This window comes from Ylistrum balloti, unplaced genomic scaffold, assembly GCF_031769215.1.
Source record: "Ylistrum balloti isolate Yb309-2 unplaced genomic scaffold, AGI_CSIRO_Ybal_v1 Utg369772, whole genome shotgun sequence".
NCBI classification, from domain to species: Eukaryota; Metazoa; Mollusca; class Bivalvia; order Pectinida; family Pectinidae; genus Ylistrum; species Ylistrum balloti.
The window spans coordinates 2,639,227-2,662,845 of NW_026781965.1; the positions used below are offsets into that span (position 1 = coordinate 2,639,227).

Here is a 23,619-nt window from a genome sequence, read left to right on the forward strand (position 1 = left end):
AAAATCATAATAAAATGCTTAGGTTTTACTGACAACAACGATTATTATGGTCCAGACATGTTTCTAGGAAACAAGCAAGACATTTTTCAGCTCTTTCTAATCTTTATAAAAATGAATATTTACTTAATTTTGATGGTTTGACCCCTTTTTTTACTGGACTGTTGGTTTAGATATGGTTAAATAATTAATCCAATGCAAAGAGGGATCTGAAATAACTGTTAGGTTCGAGAGACAATCAAATGTTCTGAAGTAAGTAAACTGCACGGAAATATTAAGCCGGCGTCATCCATGCACCCCAGTCATACACACACGCTTACACACACGTATATCTTTACCTTAGCGACGCCTCTCAAGCGCATTATAAAGCAAACTGCTATGAACTCAACAGGCAAAATGAACCAAACAACCCACTCTTAATGTTTCAAATGTACCCTTTTACTATAACATAATGCACTGTCAAACAACGGATACAATACTCCAGTAAATGCTATCATCGAAATGTCATAAAATATAGCATTAAAAATTTACCAATTCTTAACATATAATAAACCAGGTATGTAAACGATGGAATAAAAAGCAAATATCAAGGGTTCTTCAAATGAAAGTGTTCACTTAACTTTGTCAAACAACTCATAACAAGGAAGGATCTATGATTGGGAGTCTGTTCCCTAATTCAGATTTTATGAACGACGAAAGGGTTTGTTCTGTGTATATCAGCTCAGATATTTTACTACAATATCCAATATCATCAAATTATTGAATAATTGGGTAAGAATATTCTCCGATTTTATAATGTATGTTTACCGATTAATTTTATGTTTAAGCCGTATTTCCATATCTTTCGTTCCTTGTATCTGAAGAGTTATACAAAAAGCTGTGTAAATTTAATACATTATTCTGGAAACAATGTGTTTTTGTGTAAATTCATACTAAAAGGCACTGTTCTTTGACGTAAGCTTTCCGCAAAATCATAGGACATCAATAAAAACTGAATCACCAAAGATTGAAGAAACCATCCCTACAGTGAATAACCATGGAGTAACATTTTTTTATTTAGTCAAGCTGATATATTCTGACATAGTGAAGCCATAGATAACACAATGACGACAGTACCATTGGAGTATCATCAGGACTGTAAATATTGGCAGTTGTTTTATAACGCTGGTTTCAATGTGATACGCCCTTGTTCTTCTTACTGTCTTTAAGTCGCTCACAGGTTGAATGAAATTTTGCCTGTCGCTTGCAGCGAGGACAAGAGGACATAGATTACCCAGAGACTAACGAAGAAGATGCTGCTGATATATTTTGGAATTTTCGGTCCGCCCAGCTCTGCGTTGCCAAAGAAACCCAAGGAACGGCGCAAGATCAGGAAGAGGATGGCAAGAATGGCGGCTATCGTATAAATGATCACCGTGAAAGCAAGCGATCCGGCGGGTACACGGAAATCGTCTCCCTAAGATAAAGATAGAGAAATATAAGTATTAATCAGCATTGATAAGTTTTAGTTCTTATTTATTCTTCTTCTGTAAAATATTGACCTTAACCATAACCTGTTACAAGTCTTAGCAAAAACTCACATAACCTGAATGTGCAGCCTCTGACGCTTTTACATATAATCTGAAACAGTGAAGCATTGGTTAAAAGCTTGTTGCTACTTACAGTTTTGGCCATCCAGTAGATAGCAGCGATGGTCCAGGGTAATCCTATTCCAAGAAACACGTTTACAGAATTACTACCATTCACATTGCCCACGGAACTGTCAGCGGTCTTTTCATTGACGGCAGCGTGCTTACTAGCGAATGTGTCGGGTACGCTCGTTCCCAGGGCGACGAAGGTGATGGCGGTGATACTGTCCGGTAAATCGATCAAACAGCCGAAGATGCCAGCTAAATCGCCGATGATGGCAGTCATGAACCCAATGGCTGCTAGAGAAAGGACAAAGGCTGGCCATCCATTCCAGTATTTTGGAGGAGGCAAGATAGCAAACAAGACCTGTGAACAACGATTTACACATACAAGATGAATTCATACAGATGTAATACTGTGAATACCTACTTATACAGATGTAATACTATGAATACTGAGTTGAACAGATGTCAGACTGAATACCAAGTTATACAAATGTAATACTGTGAATACCTAGTTATACAAATGTAATACTGTGAATACCTAGTTATACAGATGTAATACTGTGGATACTGAGTTGAACAGATGTCAGACTGAATACCAAGTTATACAGATGTAATACTGTGAATACTGAGCAGATGAACAGATGCCAGACTGAATATCTAGTTATAAACTTACCTTCCAGAAGAAAGTGAGGAAATGAAGAATGTAGTCTACGAATGTTGCTTCTTCAATTTCGCCGCCATTGACGTTCATAGCTTGTCTGAACTGACCGACCCATGTAGATTCCTCCAACTGTAGGTAATCCAGGTTTGCCTTCGTCAAATTGAAAATCCTGCTTACCAGTCCGTTAAACTCTGGAAATGATTATCATTGAATCACGATAGTGTTGACATTAATACATGAAGAAAATACCAACACGACAACATAATATAAACTTAAATTCCACAAAACTAGGCAAAATATGAAAAGAAATATTTACAGGGAAGCTCATGAAAAAATACAAGGAAAATAAGACCATGTGTTCCGGAAGAGTAAGTGTCTTCTGCTTCATTGACACCATGAAAACGTTGGTCAATCCAAGTAAGTAATGTCACGTTCTCAAATGAGAACACGATATATGACAACGAAACAAGCAAACTAACCAACATCAAACACGTCCAACTTCATATCAAAGAGAACCACAATATTTCTCAATGAGCCTCTGTCGACTAAGTACTCACTATTTGACATACCACCTCCCCTCAAGAAAAAAAGACGATATTTTCTCATGACCCTCTACAAGCCCTTCGTCTTGTGGTATGTATTATGTTATTGATGCTATCGATAGCCTACTATAGTGTATAACTGATATGAATGACTTACCTTCATCACTGACTATTGTAACAATACATTTTGAAATCTTCCCTAAAACTGCACCACCATCACAAACTGTTAGCTCCACCTGAAAACTCTCGTCTCGTTCTGGTTTCTAAAAGTATAATATAAATATATATATCAGTAATGGCATGATCTTTTGATGTAATCTGATCATTAAAATAATTGATAACGTTTTAGAGGAATATTTATAAGATAATTTCATAAACCATCATAACTAAGTTCAGTGTGTATCTCCTATTTCGCTTTACCGGCAAAAATTATGTTTACACTTTGGTAAACGTTAAGTCTGGCGCGTAGGAAGCCGGCCCGTTGTACACTTGCAGTAAAAACCCGCTACTGCGTTTATTCTAATATTTTGAAAGTATTAGATTATTTTCTTGTATAAACTGTTTTGATATTCTACAGTTGTCGGGCTGTTCTGTAGGCATATATCAAGGTAAAATAACCGACGATTATAGTTTTGAAGGGGCGTAAATATTTTAAAAATTGCTTTCAAAACGTTAAAGTTATGACTATATTTTTCTTTTTTTCCCTCATTTACATGTGTACAAAAAGTTTCAACATAATCAGCTGACACGCGTCAATTAAAATTTCTGTAATAAACATTTGCCGAAATGTATATGTCATCATTTGTTAATTTCATCTTACATTCAAACACACTTCTGATACATGTACATACCTATTCCCTAGTCTTTAAAGGTTAGTGTTACCTACCATGCTATCTAGAATAGAAATGTCGATGGTACGATTTGTCTCCCCATGGTCGAACAGGAGTTCTCCACTGCCCCCTTGGAAATCCTTGCCACTGATAGCTGTAATGTCCTTAGTCTCCCACTTGACAGACACGTGACCGTCAGCTCCGTTGACTCTTTGAACGGGGATACGCACTCGCCTGTTGCAATCTGTGGCGATGATGGTGGGCTTGGCAAATTCCAGTTTGCCGGGCTCTACAATAAAGTGTGTGATAGTGTGATTATAGAGAGAAGAGTGTTATGATTTAAAAGTCATCACGTTTATCATACATCTTGGCGGAGAGCTTTCGTGTACGATTCGCTGAAGGTAAAAACTGAGGTAAGCGGCTGATGGAGAAGATTCTGTGGTGTTTCTGATTTCAAATTCTGGTGAGTAAAGTTGTTATCTAAAGACAAGACATAATCAACATATCTAAAGGAAAGCTTAAGAGACTCGGCAAGGCATTGCGCCTTGTTTAATAAGCTCTAACCTTATTTCGAAACCAAGAAAACGTCAGCCAAGAGAGAAGAACAACTTGTTCCTAGGCCTTACCGCCACACTCAAGGAAGACATTGTAGATCTTTAAAGGCTTCTGGTAAGCAAATAATTGAGATTCCTTAGAATAATGATCATATTTTTTTTATTACCAATGATTTCAGCATCAACGACAAACAAGGGATTTTGACATTATTCAAATAAATAAGATCATGTTCCTGTAGGAGAGAAATTTTATCGGGACAATCAATCGTGACGACAAATCTAAAATGTCAAGCAATACCAGCGCTATGGCCCATATTACAGGTAAGCATGACACTTACCGTCGTCGTTGATGATGGTTACTTGGCAGATGGAAACATTGCCGAGAGCAGCATCGTGTACGTCATCATCAAACCGGATCAGCTTGACGAAAAAGAACTCATCAGGCTCCCATTCATTGTCGTCTACGATTTCGATGAAGATTTGCTCAAGTTGTTCCTTGGCGGCAAACTTGACATCCTCGTTGTAAGGGATGTAGTCTTCTGGGGCAACAGCGGTACCGTTGATGGTCTCAACCCTAAAATGTAAAGATCATGCTAGTTTAAGGGAATACTGAAGCTTTCTGTGTTAATGAAGTTTGTGATGACTAATAGTTATGATTCATATGAAGAAAACGATAAACGTATGACGGTATAGAAATGCTGTTACAATGACTGGCGACGTTATAGTAACAACAGAGCACTGAAAAGCTAGGATTGTTTTAAATATCATAATTATTGTTGGGGTTCTTACAGCTTAGATAATTACTTAAGAAAATATCAGACTAAGAGGGATGAATCATGGTATCAGCTGGCAAGCATATAAACAATAAAGTTGGCTTTTAAGGTACTTGAAGTGGCATTAAAGTATCTCTCACCGCTAAAGAGGTTTGCGATATTCTAGCAAGTCAAAGCTGTTTCAGCATTACGTTTCCTTATATTTCTTTTATCCTTGACATTCTTTGATCGAAAAACAAAACGAATTCAACGCAATGACTGGCACAATCGACACGGAAATTATTATTTAGTGTAATAATTGTTGATTTGAGCAATTCCAAATGTTATTCACAATCTGCAAAGTAAATAGTTGGTCGAAAAAGTTTTCCTAGAAATTTAGACATCATTCTATGAAAAGGATCTAAAAGTAAATATGTCCCAGTCATTTGGAATTGTAAATCTGACTTCGTAATGAAAGCTGAAAGCACACGGACATTACTGGGTCTTCTCTGTACTAATTTGTGTGTGATAGATTACACTTGTCTCATCTACGCATCTATCAAACGATGTCTCAATTTTTTGTAAAATGGCATATACCACAACACAAAAAAACCATGTTTACGTTAAATTATAAAGCAAATTGACTCGTCCCTTCTACCTAAGGTGACAATATATGTTATGGATGTAGCTGACGGTCAATGGCTTGTCTAAGTTTCCGTCTCGTCTGACCTATTGATGGTAGCAACGAGACATGCAAATGGTGTTCCTGACAGTCACTGACTTGTCTAAGTTGTCGTTTCGTCTGACCTATTGGAGGTAGCAATAAGATATGCAAATGGTGTACCTGACAAGTCACAATGAGACATGTAATGGTGTACCTGACAAGTCACAATGAGATATGTAATGGTGTACCTGACAAGTCACAATGAGATATGTAATGGTGTACCTGACAAGTCACAATGAGACATGTAATGGTGTACCTGACAAGTCACAATGAGACATGTAATGGTGTACCTGACAAGTCACAATGAGACATGTAAATGGTGTACCTGATAAGTCACAATGAGACATGTAATGGTGTACCTGACAGTAACTGGCTTGTCTAAGTTGCCGTATCTCCGGATGCCGACGCGGACTCTCTTTTCACTTTCTAACACAGAAACTGTAGCCGAAGTAAACTCGATGACTGCCTTCTGTCCACCTTCTGAATGGTCGACATCTTTAGGACTCTTTCTCTCTTCCTCTGGTAGACGTATGTTGTTGTAAATCTAAAATTGACAATGAAGATCTATTGAACAATCACTTAGTCGTAAATCACTGATTTAGTGTTAAGCTAAACCTGACACATTACACCACCACTGACGTCATGCACTTCTCGACTACAATGATACAGTAATACCAAATTGTTACAAATTCTTATTCTGTATAAGCATAGTTATCAGATTTGCCTTACTTTTTACTATAACAATATCATTTCTGATTAATGTCTTTAACCATTTCATATCAAGTGGCTACAGTCCAATGCAAACCGATTTTTACAATACAGTTTGACCTTACGTAACTGTTTCTAGAAACGACAAGAGAAGAATAGTGTTGAACATTGCCTTCAGCTTCTGACGATTTTTATTGTTGAACAAAAAACATTTCATCAAAGCTGGGTTAAACAAGGGCATCAATATTTTGTTGATAAAACTAAAATATAGGCCTATGTTCCGAAGGACGTCTCGCTCATGTTTGTCTGACGGAGCGTGAAAGCGTGGACCTACAGTAGTAATCCACACAGGAGTGCCACTGCCAAGCTGTAGCCTTCAATGAACAGAATCCAGCTCACCTAACACATGTGGCCTTCAACTGTTGTTATGAAATGTAAATTACTGCCTATTGAATGTAAAACATGTTACTGTCATCTTCAAAAGAATTATTGTTATTCTAAGAAGTGCATATGTTAAGTGCACACAATACAGTATACCAAGCAAGTGTAGTTTTTTCATGCCGACTGCTTGTCTTTGCCGACATATTAACATCTGATCGATTTCTACATATGGTGATCGACACATGCTGGCATTGATATAGCATACAAATTACTAACATTAAACGAATATTCAATAGGCAAGTTGACCGCAGGTCTTTACTGTCATCTCCAAACGTTGAATAGATTTTCGTCAAAGTCTATACAGATAAAACATCAATGGGGCCAGCATTAAAGAGAAGGGTGTGATCAACAAAGGCTTAATGATGTCTGGTCTAAATCTACAGGGAACAGGGGCGTTGTTCCAGGATTTCTGGTCTTAATCTACAGGGAACAGGGGCGTTGTTCCAGGATTTCTGGTCTAAATCTACAGGGAACAGGGGCGTTGTTCCAGGATTTCTGGTCTTAATCTACAGGGAACAGGGGCGTTGTTCCCGTTGTTCCAGGATTTCTGGTCTAAATCTACAGGGAACAGGGGCGTTGTTCCAGGATTTCTGGTCTAAATCTACAGGGAACAGGGGCGCTGTACCAGGATTTCTGGTCTTAATCTACAGGGAACAGGGGCGTTGTTCCAGGATTTCTGGTCTAAATCTACAGGGAACAGGGGCGTTGTTCCAGGATTTCTGGTCTAAATCTACAAGGAACAGGGGCGCTGTACCAGGATTTCTGGTCTTAATCTACAGGGAACAGGGGCGTTGTTACAGGATTTCTGGTCTAAATCTACAGGGAACAGGGGCGTTGTTCCAGGATTTCTAGTCTTAATCTACAGGGAACAGGGGCGTTGTTCCAGGATTCCTGGTCTAAATCTACAGGGAACAGGGGCGTTGTTCCAGGATTTCTGGTCTTAATCTACAGGGAACAGGGGCGCTGTTCCCGTTGTTCCAGAATTTCTGGTCTAAATCTACAGGGAACAGGGGCGATGTTCCAGGATTTCTGGTCTTAATCTACAGGGAACAGGGGCGCTGTTCCCGTTGTACCAGGAACAGGGGCGTTGTTCCAGGATTTCTGGTCTAAATCTACAGGGAACAGGGGCGTTGTTCCAGGATTTCTGGTCTAAATCTACAAGGAACAGGGGCGCTGTACCAGGATTTCTGGTCTTAATCTACAGGGAACAGGGGCGTTGTTCCAGGATTTCTGGTCTAAATCTACAGGGAACAGGGGCGTTGTTCCAGGATTTCTGGTCTAAATCTACAAGGAACAGGGGCGCTGTACCTGGATTTCTGGTCTTAATCTACAGGGAACAGGGGCGTTGTTCCAGGATTTCTGGTCTAAATCTACAGGGAACAGGGGCGTTGTTCCAGGATTTCTAGTCTTAATCTACAGGGAACAGGGGCGTTGTTCCAGGATTCCTGGTCTAAATCTACAGGGAACAGGGGCGTTGTTCCAGGATTTCTGGTCTTAATCTACAGGGAACAGGGGCGCTGTTCCCGTTGTTCCAGAATTTCTGGTCTAAATCTACAGGGAACAGGGGCGCTGTTCCAGGATTTCTGGTCTTAATCTACAGGGAACAGGGGCGCTGTTCCCGTTGTACCAGGAACAGGGGCGTTGTTCCAGGATTTCTGGTCTAAATCTACAAGGAACAGGGGCGCTGTACCAGGATTTCTGGTCTAAATCTACAGGGAACAGGGGCGTTGTTCCAGGATTTCTGGTCTTAATCTACAGGGAACAGGGGCGTTGTTCCAGGATTTCTGGTCTTAATCTACAGGGAACAGGGGCGTTGTTCCAGAATTCCTGGTCTAAATCTACAGGGAACAGGGGCGTTGTTCCAGGATTTCTGGTCTTAATCTACAGGGAACAGGGGCGCTGTTCCCGCTGTACCAGGATTTCTGGTCTTAATCTACAGGGAACAGGGGCGCTGTTCCCGTTGTTCCAGAATTTCTGGTCTAAATCTACAGGGAACAGGGGCATTGTTCCAGGATTTCTGGTCTAAATCTACAGGGAACAGGGGCGTTGTTCCCGTTGTTCCAGGATTTCTGGTCTAAATCTACAGGGAACAGGGGCGTTGTTCCCGTTGTTCCATGATGTCACTCTTAATGATTAACGTGGAGTTATATACATCTGCAGTTCATTTTCTGTTTAAAAGTTTTGCTGAAAATTTTGCTCTGTGCTCCCTTATAAGGGTTAGAACTCCGAGATCTTTCAAGTGCCCCACGGTCACTAAAAATACTGTATATTGATATCTTACCCCCTGGAAAGACGTGAGGACGTGGGGTACGAGACGTTTCCCGCCAGATATACCACGTGTTGCATTGATTCGGTACCACATGCGGCCGTGGGACTGATTCTCGGCGATTTTCGCAGCGGCCATTTTAGCAGCTTCATCTTCAGGCACACCGTCTTCGCGCGCCTCGTGTCCTAGCTCCTACAATTATATAACATACCACCAAACCTTAGTTTTATTAAATCATATCATGACAAAATACCACGGGTATTACATCAATGCTTCAGCCAAGGCACATTGTATGAGTGTTTCCTTGTCAGTGTATATCGGTGAACATTCTCGTAGCTTTAATTCAACATTTAAAAAAGGGGGTTTATTACATATCGTCATCAGTAAACTTATAAAGTCCGTATGTCTACCTTTGCAAGGTTCATGAGTGAAGCGTCTCCTGAGGTTTTGCTTTCCAATGCCATGGCTTCCTCGGGGTCCTTGCGGTCCTCTGTGAAATCAAACAGACCCTGTCTGGATTAATGAGGATTGTCCAAAAGACACACAAGTTAATAGCAAAATTTAATACCTATTCAGTATTATATACAATAGACCAAATCATAATACTGGTCCATCCTTCTAAAACTGCTCAGTGATCCTAAGAACATAAATTTTGAAGCCTAAGGAGAAATATACGAGAAAATCGGGAAAATGTCAAGATTGGAATGTAATTTAATGAATTTCGTAATTTTTGTCTGTATTGATAATTTCAGAAGAACGTCAGGTACATGTGTATATTCTGAACCGTGCCACTATTCAAATGAATCAAAACGTAGCATTTCATATGTCTGATGCATAGCTTAATTACAATAAAACTGATAAAAAAACCGAGCGGGATAGTTGGCATCTATTTGAGACTTACTTTGGAAGTAATACTTGTTGTTCCAATAAGTATATTTTCTAGATATTGATGTTTGTTTTATCGTTTTACTTACGTAGAGAAATGCCGACCATCCCTGACGCGTCAAGGTCCTCTTTCTTCATGCAACAGTCTCGGTCAGCAAGATAGGCGACGAGGATGAGGGCGGGGAAGAACAGAAGTGTAATGATAGCCTCCCAAAGTTCCACCCTATTGGGAGATATACCTATCAAAACGATAGCCAACCATACGTACGCAAACACGCAAGAGAAACTGGTTACTCCGAATACCTTTAGATACTTCATTTTGCGGACTTCCCCTTCCGGAATACACGAGATACATATGGCTGAGATGACCAGAAGGTTGAAGGATGCTGACCCCACGATGGTGCTGGGACCGAGTTCTCCTGCCACGAAATTGTTGCCAACGACTTCTATGACGGACAGGAGGATCTCTGGGGCACTTGTTCCAAGGGCGAGTAAACTCAGGTTAGCTACAGTGTCGTTCCATACTTTTACATTGATCTCTCGGTAACCTTCAGGCATTCCGTCGTCCGGAATTCTCACCTTCGTGGTTTTACTGGTAATACGCTCAATGGCGCACATGAAAATGTCTGCAATGATGGACACTCCCAGGAAACACCACAGCATGGCTATGAAATAAAGGGCGGCACGTGTACTGTCGGACCAAGTAAACTCGTTGATGACAGGAAGCAGGATGCCCTTGTTTGAGCATTTATAATTATAAAGCGTATATACTGTGGAATTATCCGTGTTGTTTGCAGCCATCGTTGTCATGGCCATTGTGGTATTCGCCATGTTTAGTTCTGTAACAACTGGTGTATTCCTACCTGTTGCTACTCCCTTGCTTCAGCGAATGGTTCTGTGGAATAAAAAGGACAGCGGCATGATTCGTGTGTACAAATATCGATCAAACAGGAGCTCGACACACACGCCCAACAAGGGAGTCCGTGATTGGCAATTCACAACAAAGCGGCACTTTGTAAACAACCACCAATGGGTAAATGGCACAGACTACACATAATTAATGCCATCGTTGGTCCGCCACATTTACAAAAACAGCATCATATTTAATCGGTCTGGTGAACAATATGTTGATATTAATATCATTACAATTGTTCAGCGATGAAAGTTGATGAATTGATGCGTGTAATGTGACAAGTCTAGACAATAATGTGATATGAATAAAAACAATGGAAACACAACATTTAGCTATCGTCATAATATAATATATATTGCCATTTACAGTGGTACCCGTAATCGATCGGCCCATTCTGTTGGGATTACTGGAGTTTCCTCTTCTCATCATTACCATAGTCATCAGACGCCCTCGTTATACTAATACTCGTGTTTCTCCTACCAGTAACCACACACATGATATCACCACTCACAACATATTACCATCCACGGCATATCACCATCCACGACATATCACCATCCACGACATATCACCATAAAAATACATATCACCATCCACGACATATCACCATCCAATACATATCACCATCCACGACATATCACCATCCACGACATATCACCATACAATACATATCACCATCCACGACATATCACTATCCACGACATATCACCATCCACGACATATCACTATCCACGACATATCACCATCCACGACATATCACCATATAATACATATCACCATCCACGACATATCACCATACAATACATATCACCATCCACGACATATCACCATCCACGACATATCACCATACAATACATATCACCATCCACGACATATCACCATACAATACATATCACCATCCACGACATATCACCATACAATACATATCACCATCCACGACATATCACCATACAATACATATCACCATCCACGACATATTACCATCCACGACATATCTCCGTCCACGACATATCACCATACAATACATATCACCATCCACGACATGTCACCATCCACGACATATCACCATACAATACATATCACCATCCACGACATATCACAATCAACGACATATCACCATCCACGACATATCACCATCCACGACATATCCCCATACAATACATATCACCATCCACGACATATCACCACTCACGACATATCACCACTCACGACATATCACCATCCACGACATATCCCCATACCTCACATCACGGACTTCCATGTTAATTGACTATTATTATCGCCCCGTGTATAATCAGTTACGATGATTTTTTTTTCCATTAGCTAGATGCTATATCACTACACTTCATGCAGGAGGCCCGCCGCATGCTATACAGAGTCACTGGTGTCTTGCACAAGGAGACAGCTACAACAACACAATGGTTTGTGATATCTCAGCTTCCTGAGAAACACAACCCTCCTTGGTAGGGTTCGAACCACACACCTCGGATTTCCCCCTGCAGTGTTGCATTGTCCTAGCTATAGTGATATCTAGCGGATTTTAAGCATGGCTAACGATATCGTTTGATGTCACTCGCATGTACACCATTAAATGGCAATTAATTAGTTATCATTTCCTGGCGGAACTCGTTCAATACCTGGTATAAAGCTAACTGGATATTACACATAATGATAGCAAGTGTTAGAGGCTTTATAAACATTGTTATTAGTATACTTCCTAGTCTCTGAGGAAATGCTAGAGGGTACAGCATAATAACATAATTATCTTCATATGTTAGGTTCTGGCCCATGGAAAGGAACTTTATGTTTCATTACCTCGTTATTCTAGCGCGTGCTTCTAATTTTCAAGAAAGGGTCTCTATCGTGCTAAATCAGGCACAACTGTTCCAGTTAATAGAGAGTCGATTTTACTCGCTGTTATACAACCTGTCTTCTTACTGACTGAACGCAGCACGAAATTAGTATTACTCTTCAACAGGGAATTGTTAATATACATATCTTTGTAGTCTGTGAAATATTAATGCAGTGAGCCATGTAGGCTAACAAATAAACGTTACCATCCTTTAAGACTTCGTTCCCTTAGGTTATGCCCTAACAAACATACTTCTCTTTTGAAGTATTGAGTATATACCTATCCACGGCTTTACAATCATGCAGGTTAATTCCGGTATATTTCATAGCAGTATCTTCAAAAAACCAACAACGTATGTCGGATATCATCACCTGATAACTGTACCAACTCCGAGCGCTGCTAACACAACAGAAAAGGAGCAAAGAGTAGCAACATGACTTAGTAGCATGCCAATTAAATGTAGCAAACTTTTAAAATATCACGTATGATTTAGCATTTTATTTTTTTCACTTTATATTAGTGACTTGAGTGTAAATAACTTTCCATGATATATATAATTTCAAACAGACACAATCATTTCCTCTGCCATCAAATTCATCAAAATTTAAAACGAACTCCTGATTTTCACAGATAAAAGCTCAATCCTTAAAGGACTATATGGTTAAGAAAGCGATCAGATGTTAAGAAGAGAGGAATGTGGCTACCTGTTAAGTAACTAGGAATGTGGCTAGATGTTTAATAACTAGGAATGTTGCTAGATGTTAAGTAACTAGGAATGTTGCTAGATGTTAAGTAACTAGGAATGTTGCTAGATGTTCAGTAAATAGGAATGTGGCTAGATGTTTAGTAACTAGGAATGTGGTTAGATGTTAAGTAACTAGGAATGTGGCTAGATGTTCAGTAACTAGGAATGTGGTTAGATGTTCAGTAACTAGGAATGTGGCTAGATGTTTAGTAACTAGGAATGTGGTTAGATGGAATGTGGTTAGATGTTCAGTATGTTCAGTAACTAGGAATGTGGTTACATGTTCAGTAACTAGGAATGTGGCTAGATGTTTAGTAACTAGGAATGTGGTTACATGTTTAGTAACTAGGAATGTGGCTAGATGTTCAGTAACTAGGAATGTGGCTAGATGTTTAGTAACTAGGAATGTGGTTAGATGTTCAGTAACTAGGAATGTGGTTACATGTTCAGTAACTAGGAATGTGGCTAGATGTTTAGTAACTAGGAATGTGGTTACATGTTTAGTAACTAGGAATGTAGCTAGAAGTTCAGTAACTAGGAATGTGGCTAGATGTTAAGTAACTAGGAATGTGGCTAGATGTTAAGTAACTAGGAATGTGGCTAGATGTTAAGTTACTAGGAATGTGGCTAGATGTTTAGTAACCAGGAATGTGGTTAGATGTTAAGTAACTAGGAATGTGGTTAGATGTTTAGTAACTAGGAATGTGGTTACATGTTTAGTAACTAGGAATGTGGCTAGATGTTCAGTAACTAGGAATGTGGTTAGATGTTCAGTAACTAGGAATGTGGCTAGATATTCAGTAACTAGGAATGTGGTTGGATGTTAAGTAACTAGGAATGTGGTTAGATGTTTAGTAACTAGGAATGTGGTTGGATGTTAAGTAACTAGGAATGTGGTTAGATGTTAAGTAACTAGGAATGTGGCTAGATGTTCAGTAACTAGGAATGTGGTTGGATGTTAAGTAACTAGGAATGTGGTTACATGTTCAGTAACTAGGAATGTGGCTAGATGTTTAGTAACTAGGAATGTGGTTACATGTTCAGTAACTAGGAATGTGGCTAGATGTTTAGTAACTAGGAATGTGGTTACATGTTTAGTAACTAGGAATGTGGCTAGATGTTCAGTAACTAGGAATGTGGCTAGATGTTAAGTAACTAGGAATGTGGCTAGATGTTAAGTAACTAGGAATGTGGCTAGATGTTAAGTTACTAGGAATGTGGCTAGATGTTTAGTAACCAGGAATGTGGTTAGATGTTAAGTAACTAGGAATGTGGTTAGATGTTTAGTAACTAGGAATGTGGCTAGATATTAAGTAACTAGGAATGTGGTTACATGTTTAGTAACTAGGAATAGGGCTAGATGTTCAGTAACTAGGAATGTGGTTAGATGTTCAGTAACTAGGAATGTGGCTAGATATTCAGTAACTAGGAATGTGGCTGGATGTTAAGTAACTAGGAATGTGGTTGGATGTTAAGTAACTAGGAATGTGGTTGGATGTTAAGTAACTAGGAATGTGGTTAGATGTTAAGTAACTAGGAATGTGGCTAGATGTTCAGTAACTAGGAATGTGGTTGGATGTTAAGTAACTAGGAATGTGGTTAGATGTTAAGTAACTAGTAACTTCGATTAGAATTTCGGTACCTATAAAGTGTGGTTTTCTGTAGCAAGGAAAGTAGATACCAAGAGAGTTAATTATATTGAGGAGATTTTTGACAGCTAGTTAATACTCGTTCAAGTTGTTCAAATAGAAACATTTGTTTTGTTTCACTTCACTTTTCACATTGTGTCATTTCGCTTCGTAAGGTTTATATATTAATAGGCTTTCCGTCATGGACACTAGCTTCAAGGTACGCCCAAGTGAATAAAAAAATCTTATTTAATGTGTAGTTCTCATATACACAACATATTTAATGTGACAAAGTATGACTCACTCGAAGTGACTTGTAACTTCTGGTTATGTGAGGGCGGGCCTGAAGTGCTGAGAATGGCGTAACTGCTAAAACGTTCATACTCTTTTATATTCCCCATCAAAGGGAAATGTTACCTAGGCTGAGCTGATAATTTCTTTTTAATATATATTAAGTTCAAAATACATGTACAAGTTTTTGCCCCTTATGTACACACATATGTAATTTGCCCATAAATTAACTTTTCTCTGTAGAATCCTGTGTGTTATGTACATGTAATAGGTTGATTAGAAATTAGCAAAGCTTGAAAACAACAACAACACCAACAACAAACATGACATTCAGCGTATCGCGTCCTGCTTGAGTGATGTAATATTGATATAATATTCTAACAGAATCGCTCCACTATATTTTGCTGTAGTTTTCCGTGAAAAGGTTTTATTAGCCAATGGTATGAATAATACAGGTTTATAATTTATAAATACGTAACAAGCACCTATCCTAACGATCATCATCAATCATTTCGATTTAACTGTAAATGAATATCACAGAATTTTCACCTGCATGACGTCATGCTATATATATATATGGCGTCACGCTGTTGGTGTAGAGAACATCACCAGTATGTCTACTAGTGAACGCTTCCCATTGTAATTTGCTCTCGTTTGATGTTAGCAGTTTTGACGGTCTCCACACGGGATACTTAACCTTTACCTATAAGTCACTGGTGTTATTAGCCCTCCCTTCCACATCAATATCTACACACTGTCCAGCGCCCCGGGAGAAGTAGTCTTTGACTGTCTTTTGACCTTTGCTCTCACCACTACAGGAGGATTTACTGTATAAACCAATTGTGATAAACCCTCACCTGACACTTAGTACTTTGTCGTACAAATGGGTTTTGTTTCGAGACCATCGATATTTTGGCCTTGTACTGAAATCCTTAATATATGGCATACTATATATGTGACGAGGGCCCTCATCATAATAGGCGACATGTAGTTATTAGTATAGAATACAAATAATGTTACTCTTATGGGTAATATACTCACCCTACTGACTAGGCTCGGGAAATGTTAGATTTTACGGAGGGACTGTAAAGTCCTCCATTGCAGTGATAACGAAAACATTAATAATTTCTATCGATATCAACAAGCAAGACACTCGTTAATCTATACATATTATATGGCGACAAACATCCCTACTATACAAAGATATGCTAGATATTTATGTGACCATTTACAGACAGCTTAACTGTAATCTGTGTCAGGTAAATTGTGTGTTATAGGTCTAGTGTTTCTATAACATAAAAAAATAGTGCTGATGTACATAAATACCAACTACACCTGTAAACCTAGTGCTGATCTACATAAATACCACCTACAACTGTAAACCTAGTCCTGATGTAAATAAATACCACCTACACCTGTAAACCTAGTGCTGATGTACATAAATACCACCTACTCCTGTAAACCTAGTGCTGATGTACATAAATACCACCTACACCTGTAAACCTAGTGCTGATGTACATAAATACCACCTACAAATGTAAACCTAGTGATGATGTACATAAATACCACCTACTCCTGTAAACCTAGTGATGATGTACATAAATACCACCTATTCCTGTTAACCTAGTCCTGGTGTACATAAATACCACCTATTCCTGTTAACCTAGTCCTGGTGTACATAAATACCACCTACACCTGTAAACCTAGTCCTGATGTACATAAATACCACCTACTCCTGTAAACCTAGTCCTGATGTACATAAATACCACCTACTCCTGTAAACCTAGTCCTGGTGTACATAAATACCACCTACAACTGTAAACCTAGCCCTGATGTACATAAATACCACCTACTCCTGTAAACCTAGTCCTGATGTACATAAATACCACCTACAACTGTAAACCTAGTGCTGATGTAAATAAATACCACCTACACCTGTAAACCTAGTGCTGATGTACATAAATACCACCTACAACTGTAAACCTAGTACTGATGTACATAAATACCACCTACAACTGTAAACCTAGTGCTGATGTACATAAATACCACCTACAACTGTAAACCTAGTGCTGATGTACATAAATACCACCTACAACTGTAAACCTAGTACTGATGTACATAAATACCACCTACAAATGTAAACCTAGTACTGATTTACATAAATACCACCTACAACTGTAAACCTAGTGCTGATGTACATAAATACCACCTACAACTGTAAACCTAGTCCTGATGTAAATAAATACCACCTACACCTGTAAACCTAGTGCTGATGTACATAAATACCACCTACTCCTGTAAACCTAGTGCTGATGTACATAAATACCACCTACACCTGTAAACCTAGTGCTGATGTACATAAATACCACCTACAAATGTAAACCTAGTGATGATGTACATAAATACCACCTACTCCTGTAAACCTAGTGATGATGTACATAAATACCACCTATTCCTGTTAACCTAGTCCTGGTGTACATAAATACAACCTATTCCTGTTAAACTAGTCCTGGTGTACATAAATACCACCTACACCTGTAAACCTAGTCCTGATGTACATAAATACCACCTACTCCTGTAAACCTAGTCCTGATGTACATAAATACCACCTACTCCTGTAAACCTAGTCCTGGTGTACATAAATACCACCTACAACTGTAAACCTAGCCCTGATGTACATAAATACCACCTACTCCTGTAAACCTAGTACTGATGTACATAAATACCACCTACAACTGTAAACCTAGTGCTGATGTAAATAAATACCACCTACACCTGTAAACCTAGTGCTGATGTACATAAATACCACCTACAACTGTAAACCTAGTACTGATGTACATAAATACCACCTACAACTGTAAACCTAGTGCTGATGTACATAAATACCACCTACAACTGTAAACCTAGTGCTGATGTACATAAATACCACCTACAACTGTAAACCTAGTACTGATGTACATAAATACCACCTACAAATGTAAACCTAGTACTGATTTACATAAATACCACCTACAACTGTAAACCTAGTGCTGATGTACATAAATACCACCTACACCTGTAAACCTAGTCCGGGTGTACATAAATACCACCTACAACTGTAAACCTAGTACTGATTTACATAAATACCACCTACAACTGTAAACCTAGTGCTGGTGTATATAAATACCACCTACACCTGCATACCTAATGCTGATGTACATAAATACCACTTACAACTGTAAACCTAGTGCTGATGTAAATAAATACCACCTACACCTGTAAACCTAGTGCTGATGTACATAAATACCACCTACAACTGTAAACCTAGTACTGATTTACATAAATACCACCTACAACTGTAAACCTAGTACTGATGTACATAAATACCACCTACAACTGTAAACCTAGTGCTGATCTACATAAATACCACCTACAACTGTAAACCTAGTGCTGATGTACATAAATACCACCTACAACTGTAAACCTAGTACTGATGTACATAAATACCACCTACAAATGTAAACCTAGTGCTGATTTACATAAATACCACCTACAACTGTAAACCTAGTGCTGATGTACATAAATACCACCTACACCTGTAAACCTAGTCCTGGTGTACATAAATACCACCTACAACTGTAAACCTAGTACTGATTTACATAAATACCACCTACAACTGTAAACCTAGTGCTGGTGTATATAAATACCACCTACACCTGCAAACCTAATGCTGATGTACATAAATACCACTTACAACTGTAAACCTAGTGCTGATGTAAATAAATACCACCTACACCTGTAAACCTAGTGCTGATGTACATAAATACCACCTACAACTGTAAACCTAGTACTGATTTACATAAATACCACCTACAACTGTAAACCTAGTGCTGATGTACATAAATACCACCCACTCCTGTAAACCTAGTCCTGATGTACATAAATACCACCTACACCTGTAAACGGAGCTCTGGTGTACAAAAATACCACCTACACCTGTTAACGGAGCCCTGGTGTACATAAATACCACCTACACCTGAAAACGGAGCCCTGGTGTACATAAATACCACCTTCACCTCTAAACGGAGCCCTGGTGTACAGAAATACCACCTATAACTGTAAACGGAGCCCTGGCCTACAGAAATACCACCTACACCTGTAAACGGAGCCCTGGTGTACATAAATATCACCTACACCTGTAAACGGAGCCCTGGTGTACAGAAATACCACCTACACCTGTAAACGGAGCCCTGGTGTACAGAAATACCACCTTTACCGAAATACTATTCTCTTTTTGTCTACACTTCTACCTAACACTGCCACGTAACATGATAAACTTAATAATCGGTCCGCATCGAGCAGTGACCCCTAGACGGAAAACAATTAAAGACATCTGTTTGATATCAATCATTGTGGTTTATAGATAAACAAACGGAACAATAAAATCAAATATATTCACTGCGTCAAACGTCAATTAGGACCTAGACCTCGGATTTATCATGTGTCGAAACTATATATGTAAGATATCTAGCTATGTATAAGCTATACATGAAGTCTCGTGACATGTTACAATATATAAAAGACATCTAACATATATACTATGTCACGTTACATGACGTGGGATATATTCAACATGTCTCTTCTCATGACGTAGGATATATCCAACATGTACCGTTACATGACGTAGGATATATCCAGCATGTCCCGTTACATGACGTAGGATATATCCAGCATGTCCCGTTACATGACGTAGGATATATCCAGCATGTCACGTTACATGACGTAGGATATATCCAGCATGTCCCGTTACATGACGTAGGATATATCCAGCATGTCCCGTTACATGACGTAGGATATATCCAGCATGTCACGTTACATGATGTAGGATATATCCAGCATGTACCGTTACATGACGTAGGATATATCCAGCATGTCCCGTTACATGACGTAGGATATATCCAGCATGTCACGTTACATTATGTAGGATATATCCAGCATGTCCCGTTACATGACGTAGGATATATCCAGCATGTCCCGTTACATGACGTAGGATATATCCAGCATGTCACGTTACATGATGTAGGATATATCCAGCATGTACCGTTACATGACGTAGGATATATCCAGCATGTCCCGTTACATGACGTAGGATATATCCAGCATGTCCCGTTACATGACGTAGGATATATCCAGCATGTCCCGTTACATGACGTAGGATATATCCTGTAAATAAGGTTTCATCTTTTTTTTGTAAATGAACGTTCTGTATCATCTTACTGTGTTGAGTAATATGACTATTTTTAATATCTACATTAGCTTTGTTTTCGTGTATATTTACGTCACTTTACACATCCTTTGAGGCAAATTCATAACAAGGAACATAAAACGCCCATTGTAGGAGTAAGTAAAACACCTGGTTGCTTTATTTGAACAGCATGGGAGCGAAGACTATTGACAGGTGTAAATCAGATGTGGTTTATTAAATCTAAGATAGATTTATGCCAGTCACATACTGAATGTTGTAAAACCACACGAGACACATAAACCTGTTTTCACTTTACATCACCGGTCTATACATCCCATAGAGAGCTAGGTATATCTTACAATAAACCTCAAATATAATGTAATAACTGTGGGCAGCTGAAGCGCTTTAAACTGTCATACCTCTGTAACTATCGAGAAAACTGAGTACATGTATTTACAAGTCAATGGGGCAACATTCCGGACGTCTCGATAACCTAATAGTACAACGAACCATAAAGACAATATGTGGAAGGAGCCGGGCATATTTTCACAATATAAAAGGACAAGAGGGTGAGACTTACCGCGCCCTTACAGCACCAGTCTGTCCGAAATAAAATGGACAGAACTGTTTACATGCTTCAATATGCTCAGGCTATCAGGTCCACAATTATAATAAGGGTCCGAACCTGTCATAACGATGGCTGCTTAAAGGTGGCCTATTATAACAGGTGTTACCAGGACCGGTCAGGAGGGGTGACAATCGGGTGGTCACTCTCCCCGCGGGAAACACCAACTGGTGGCTACTTCAAGGTCATGTCTTCCTTTGTTAATTCTACCTTTGACATTAGCCCAGAAACGAACCTCTTAACAAACGTGTTCATTTGTCTAATAAACTCAAAAAACACGTTTAAAATTTCAAGGTGTAGTTCGTCTACTCCCACGCAGGCCGAGAATTAATGGCCACCGGTGATGTACATTGCACATGTTTGTCTGCTTAAACAACACTTTCTTATGGCGTGTTAGAATTTCTACAAACCCCGGTAACCGGATCAATGTCAATTGTTCCGGAGATTTTATCCTCATGTTTTCTCGTAACTTAGCACACTACCTATGCGTCATCGCGACTTCAGTCTTTCTAGCGCGTCGACGAAAAAACCAAAAGCACACACACAAAATAAGTATATCGTTACATTTAAGTTTGGTCGAGATGTTTGTTCGGACATCCAGTACATCGTCTCACTAACATCTCTAAACTGTGGAACATAAATCCATGACAATCGTGACGAGGATGGTGTCATGGGGCATAGATCACATTTATAAAACATAATATAAGTTTCTTTCATATAATCGCTTTGATTCTAGATAAATCTAGAAAGAGGTAGATGTAGGAGAAGAATGGGGGTCGCATGGCACCTATGCAGTATTAGCACAAACGACATTGAACATGAAACTATTCTAGATATAATATGCATGTTGATCATTTATATCTCAAGTGGTCGGGTTACTGGAAAAATCCATATTACACGACTGTTTTCTTGTTAGTCTATATGTCAACATTGGCAGTTTGTCTCTACCTTAGGCGTCTGTGGATAACGATATAGATAGTAGCGATGAAATATTGACAATAAACCAGCTGGCTTTATATATGGTCGGTGTTTGATGTGTCCCTGGAGCCGACATCACTTTATCACTGTGCGAGTAAAGACCGGCCTACTTGTTGGATTCACCCATGAAATTCATATTACTGATCAATCTTGTTGGAATAATATATTTGTTGCTGACCTTGACCTGGCAAAGAGTACTTGTGATTGACCTTGTTCCGATAGAAACTACTGACTTACTTCCAGATACAGCTGATCTCGACCTTAGAAAACCGATCCTGAATAGCAACGTATTTGATGATTAACTTTAATCGAATGAGGAAATTTTGGCGTTGTGACCTTTAATCTTGAAACAATACTAATACTGAAGCTAGCCTCAATAACGTTGACGTCATCCCCACGGTAATAACGTTTACATTTGGCGTGCGGATTTTAAAGTCATTCAGCCGTGTAGATCGATCAATGTACATTAATTTGCCGTGCCGCCTTCACGAAACTGAAACATGTGGTGTGTAAATGATATTAGTGAATTTCCGTCAACATGCCGAAAGCAATTGCCCCGATTACAGATTTAGTCAAGTTTGTAGATGTTTACCAAGTAAACATCAGCTTAGCGTACTTTAGAGAGTTCAATTAGTATGAGTGGACAACATTCCTGTGTGGACTGACCTAGATAGCTTATATCTGTACGGTAACATCCCTCTCCATGGGGGATAATGGACACGACAGGCTTCACTGCACAATGTCCACTACTATTTCACTAAAGTATTACAGTTCTCCTGCAAAATGATTGTGCATTGTTATACATGAAAATATTTCTAGTCGTCACTGTAAAAGTTATATCCGTATAAATATAAACCATTTACCTTGCCGCACACTGTTGTTACCTCCTCCCCCGAGCTCTGCTCTCGCAAAGTCCCTCTAAAACGGCAGTCTTTAACGAGTCGCTCCCCTGCAAGGAAAGCAACTTTTAAGAAAACAAATTCCACGTTCTCTTCATCAACTGGTTGTAGCAGAAATAATTCTTTCAACAGTACCTCCTCTTGCCTGTGTACAAACAACTGGAGTGATGGACCACGCCCCTCTAACGACACACGAGTTAGGCTTACATCGAACAGTTCGATATACCTACGTAAACACCTACATATATACCTGGCCGACAGAAATACGGACACTGTGACGAGAGCGGGCGTAGTCAACCAGAAGGAAACTCGGTGACGAAATGGAGTGTTAGGCAGTGATGCATTCTTCAAATATTTTGCTGCGGGGGAGACAACTGGGCCCTATCTGTGTACGAGAGTACACATGTGTGGGAGTGTGTTGATTCATACAGATATATTAAATATGCACAACCGCAAGGTATACATTTGAG

The 23,619-nt window shown here is 39.3% G+C and overlaps 1 protein-coding gene across 1 annotated transcript; it reads right to left on the bottom strand.

Moving 5' to 3' along the window:
• Positions 1–118: 118 nt before the first annotated feature.
• Positions 119–23,358, bottom strand: LOC132543888 (sodium/calcium exchanger 3-like). Its single transcript, XM_060207426.1, has 12 exons — positions 23,285–23,358; positions 23,114–23,199; positions 10,084–10,889; positions 9,520–9,599; positions 9,125–9,301; positions 6,054–6,238; positions 4,557–4,792; positions 3,721–3,953; positions 2,992–3,097; positions 2,305–2,483; positions 1,660–1,992; positions 119–1,453 (listed from the first exon to the last, which is right to left on the bottom strand). Exons 3-12 carry the CDS (start codon positions 10,823–10,825, stop codon positions 1,211–1,213), a joined length of 2,514 nt encoding a protein of 837 aa, XP_060063409.1. The 5' UTR covers positions 10,826–10,889; positions 23,114–23,199; positions 23,285–23,358; the 3' UTR covers positions 119–1,210.
• Positions 23,359–23,619: the final 261 nt, after the last annotated feature.

Bases quoted from the DNA above. Each gene is read 5' to 3' on its own strand.
- LOC132543888 (XM_060207426.1), bottom strand. From the start codon at position 10,825: ATGGCGAATACCACAATGGCCATGACAACGATGGCTGCAAACAACACG. The intron at 9,600-10,083 runs GTAAGTAAAACG...TTGATTTCACAG, and splicing joins GATGGTCGGCATTTCTCTAC to AGGACCGCAAGGACCCCGAG. The intron at 1,454-1,659 runs GTAAGTAGCAAC...TCTTTATCTTAG, and splicing joins TCTACTGGATGGCCAAAACT to GGAGACGATTTCCGTGTACC.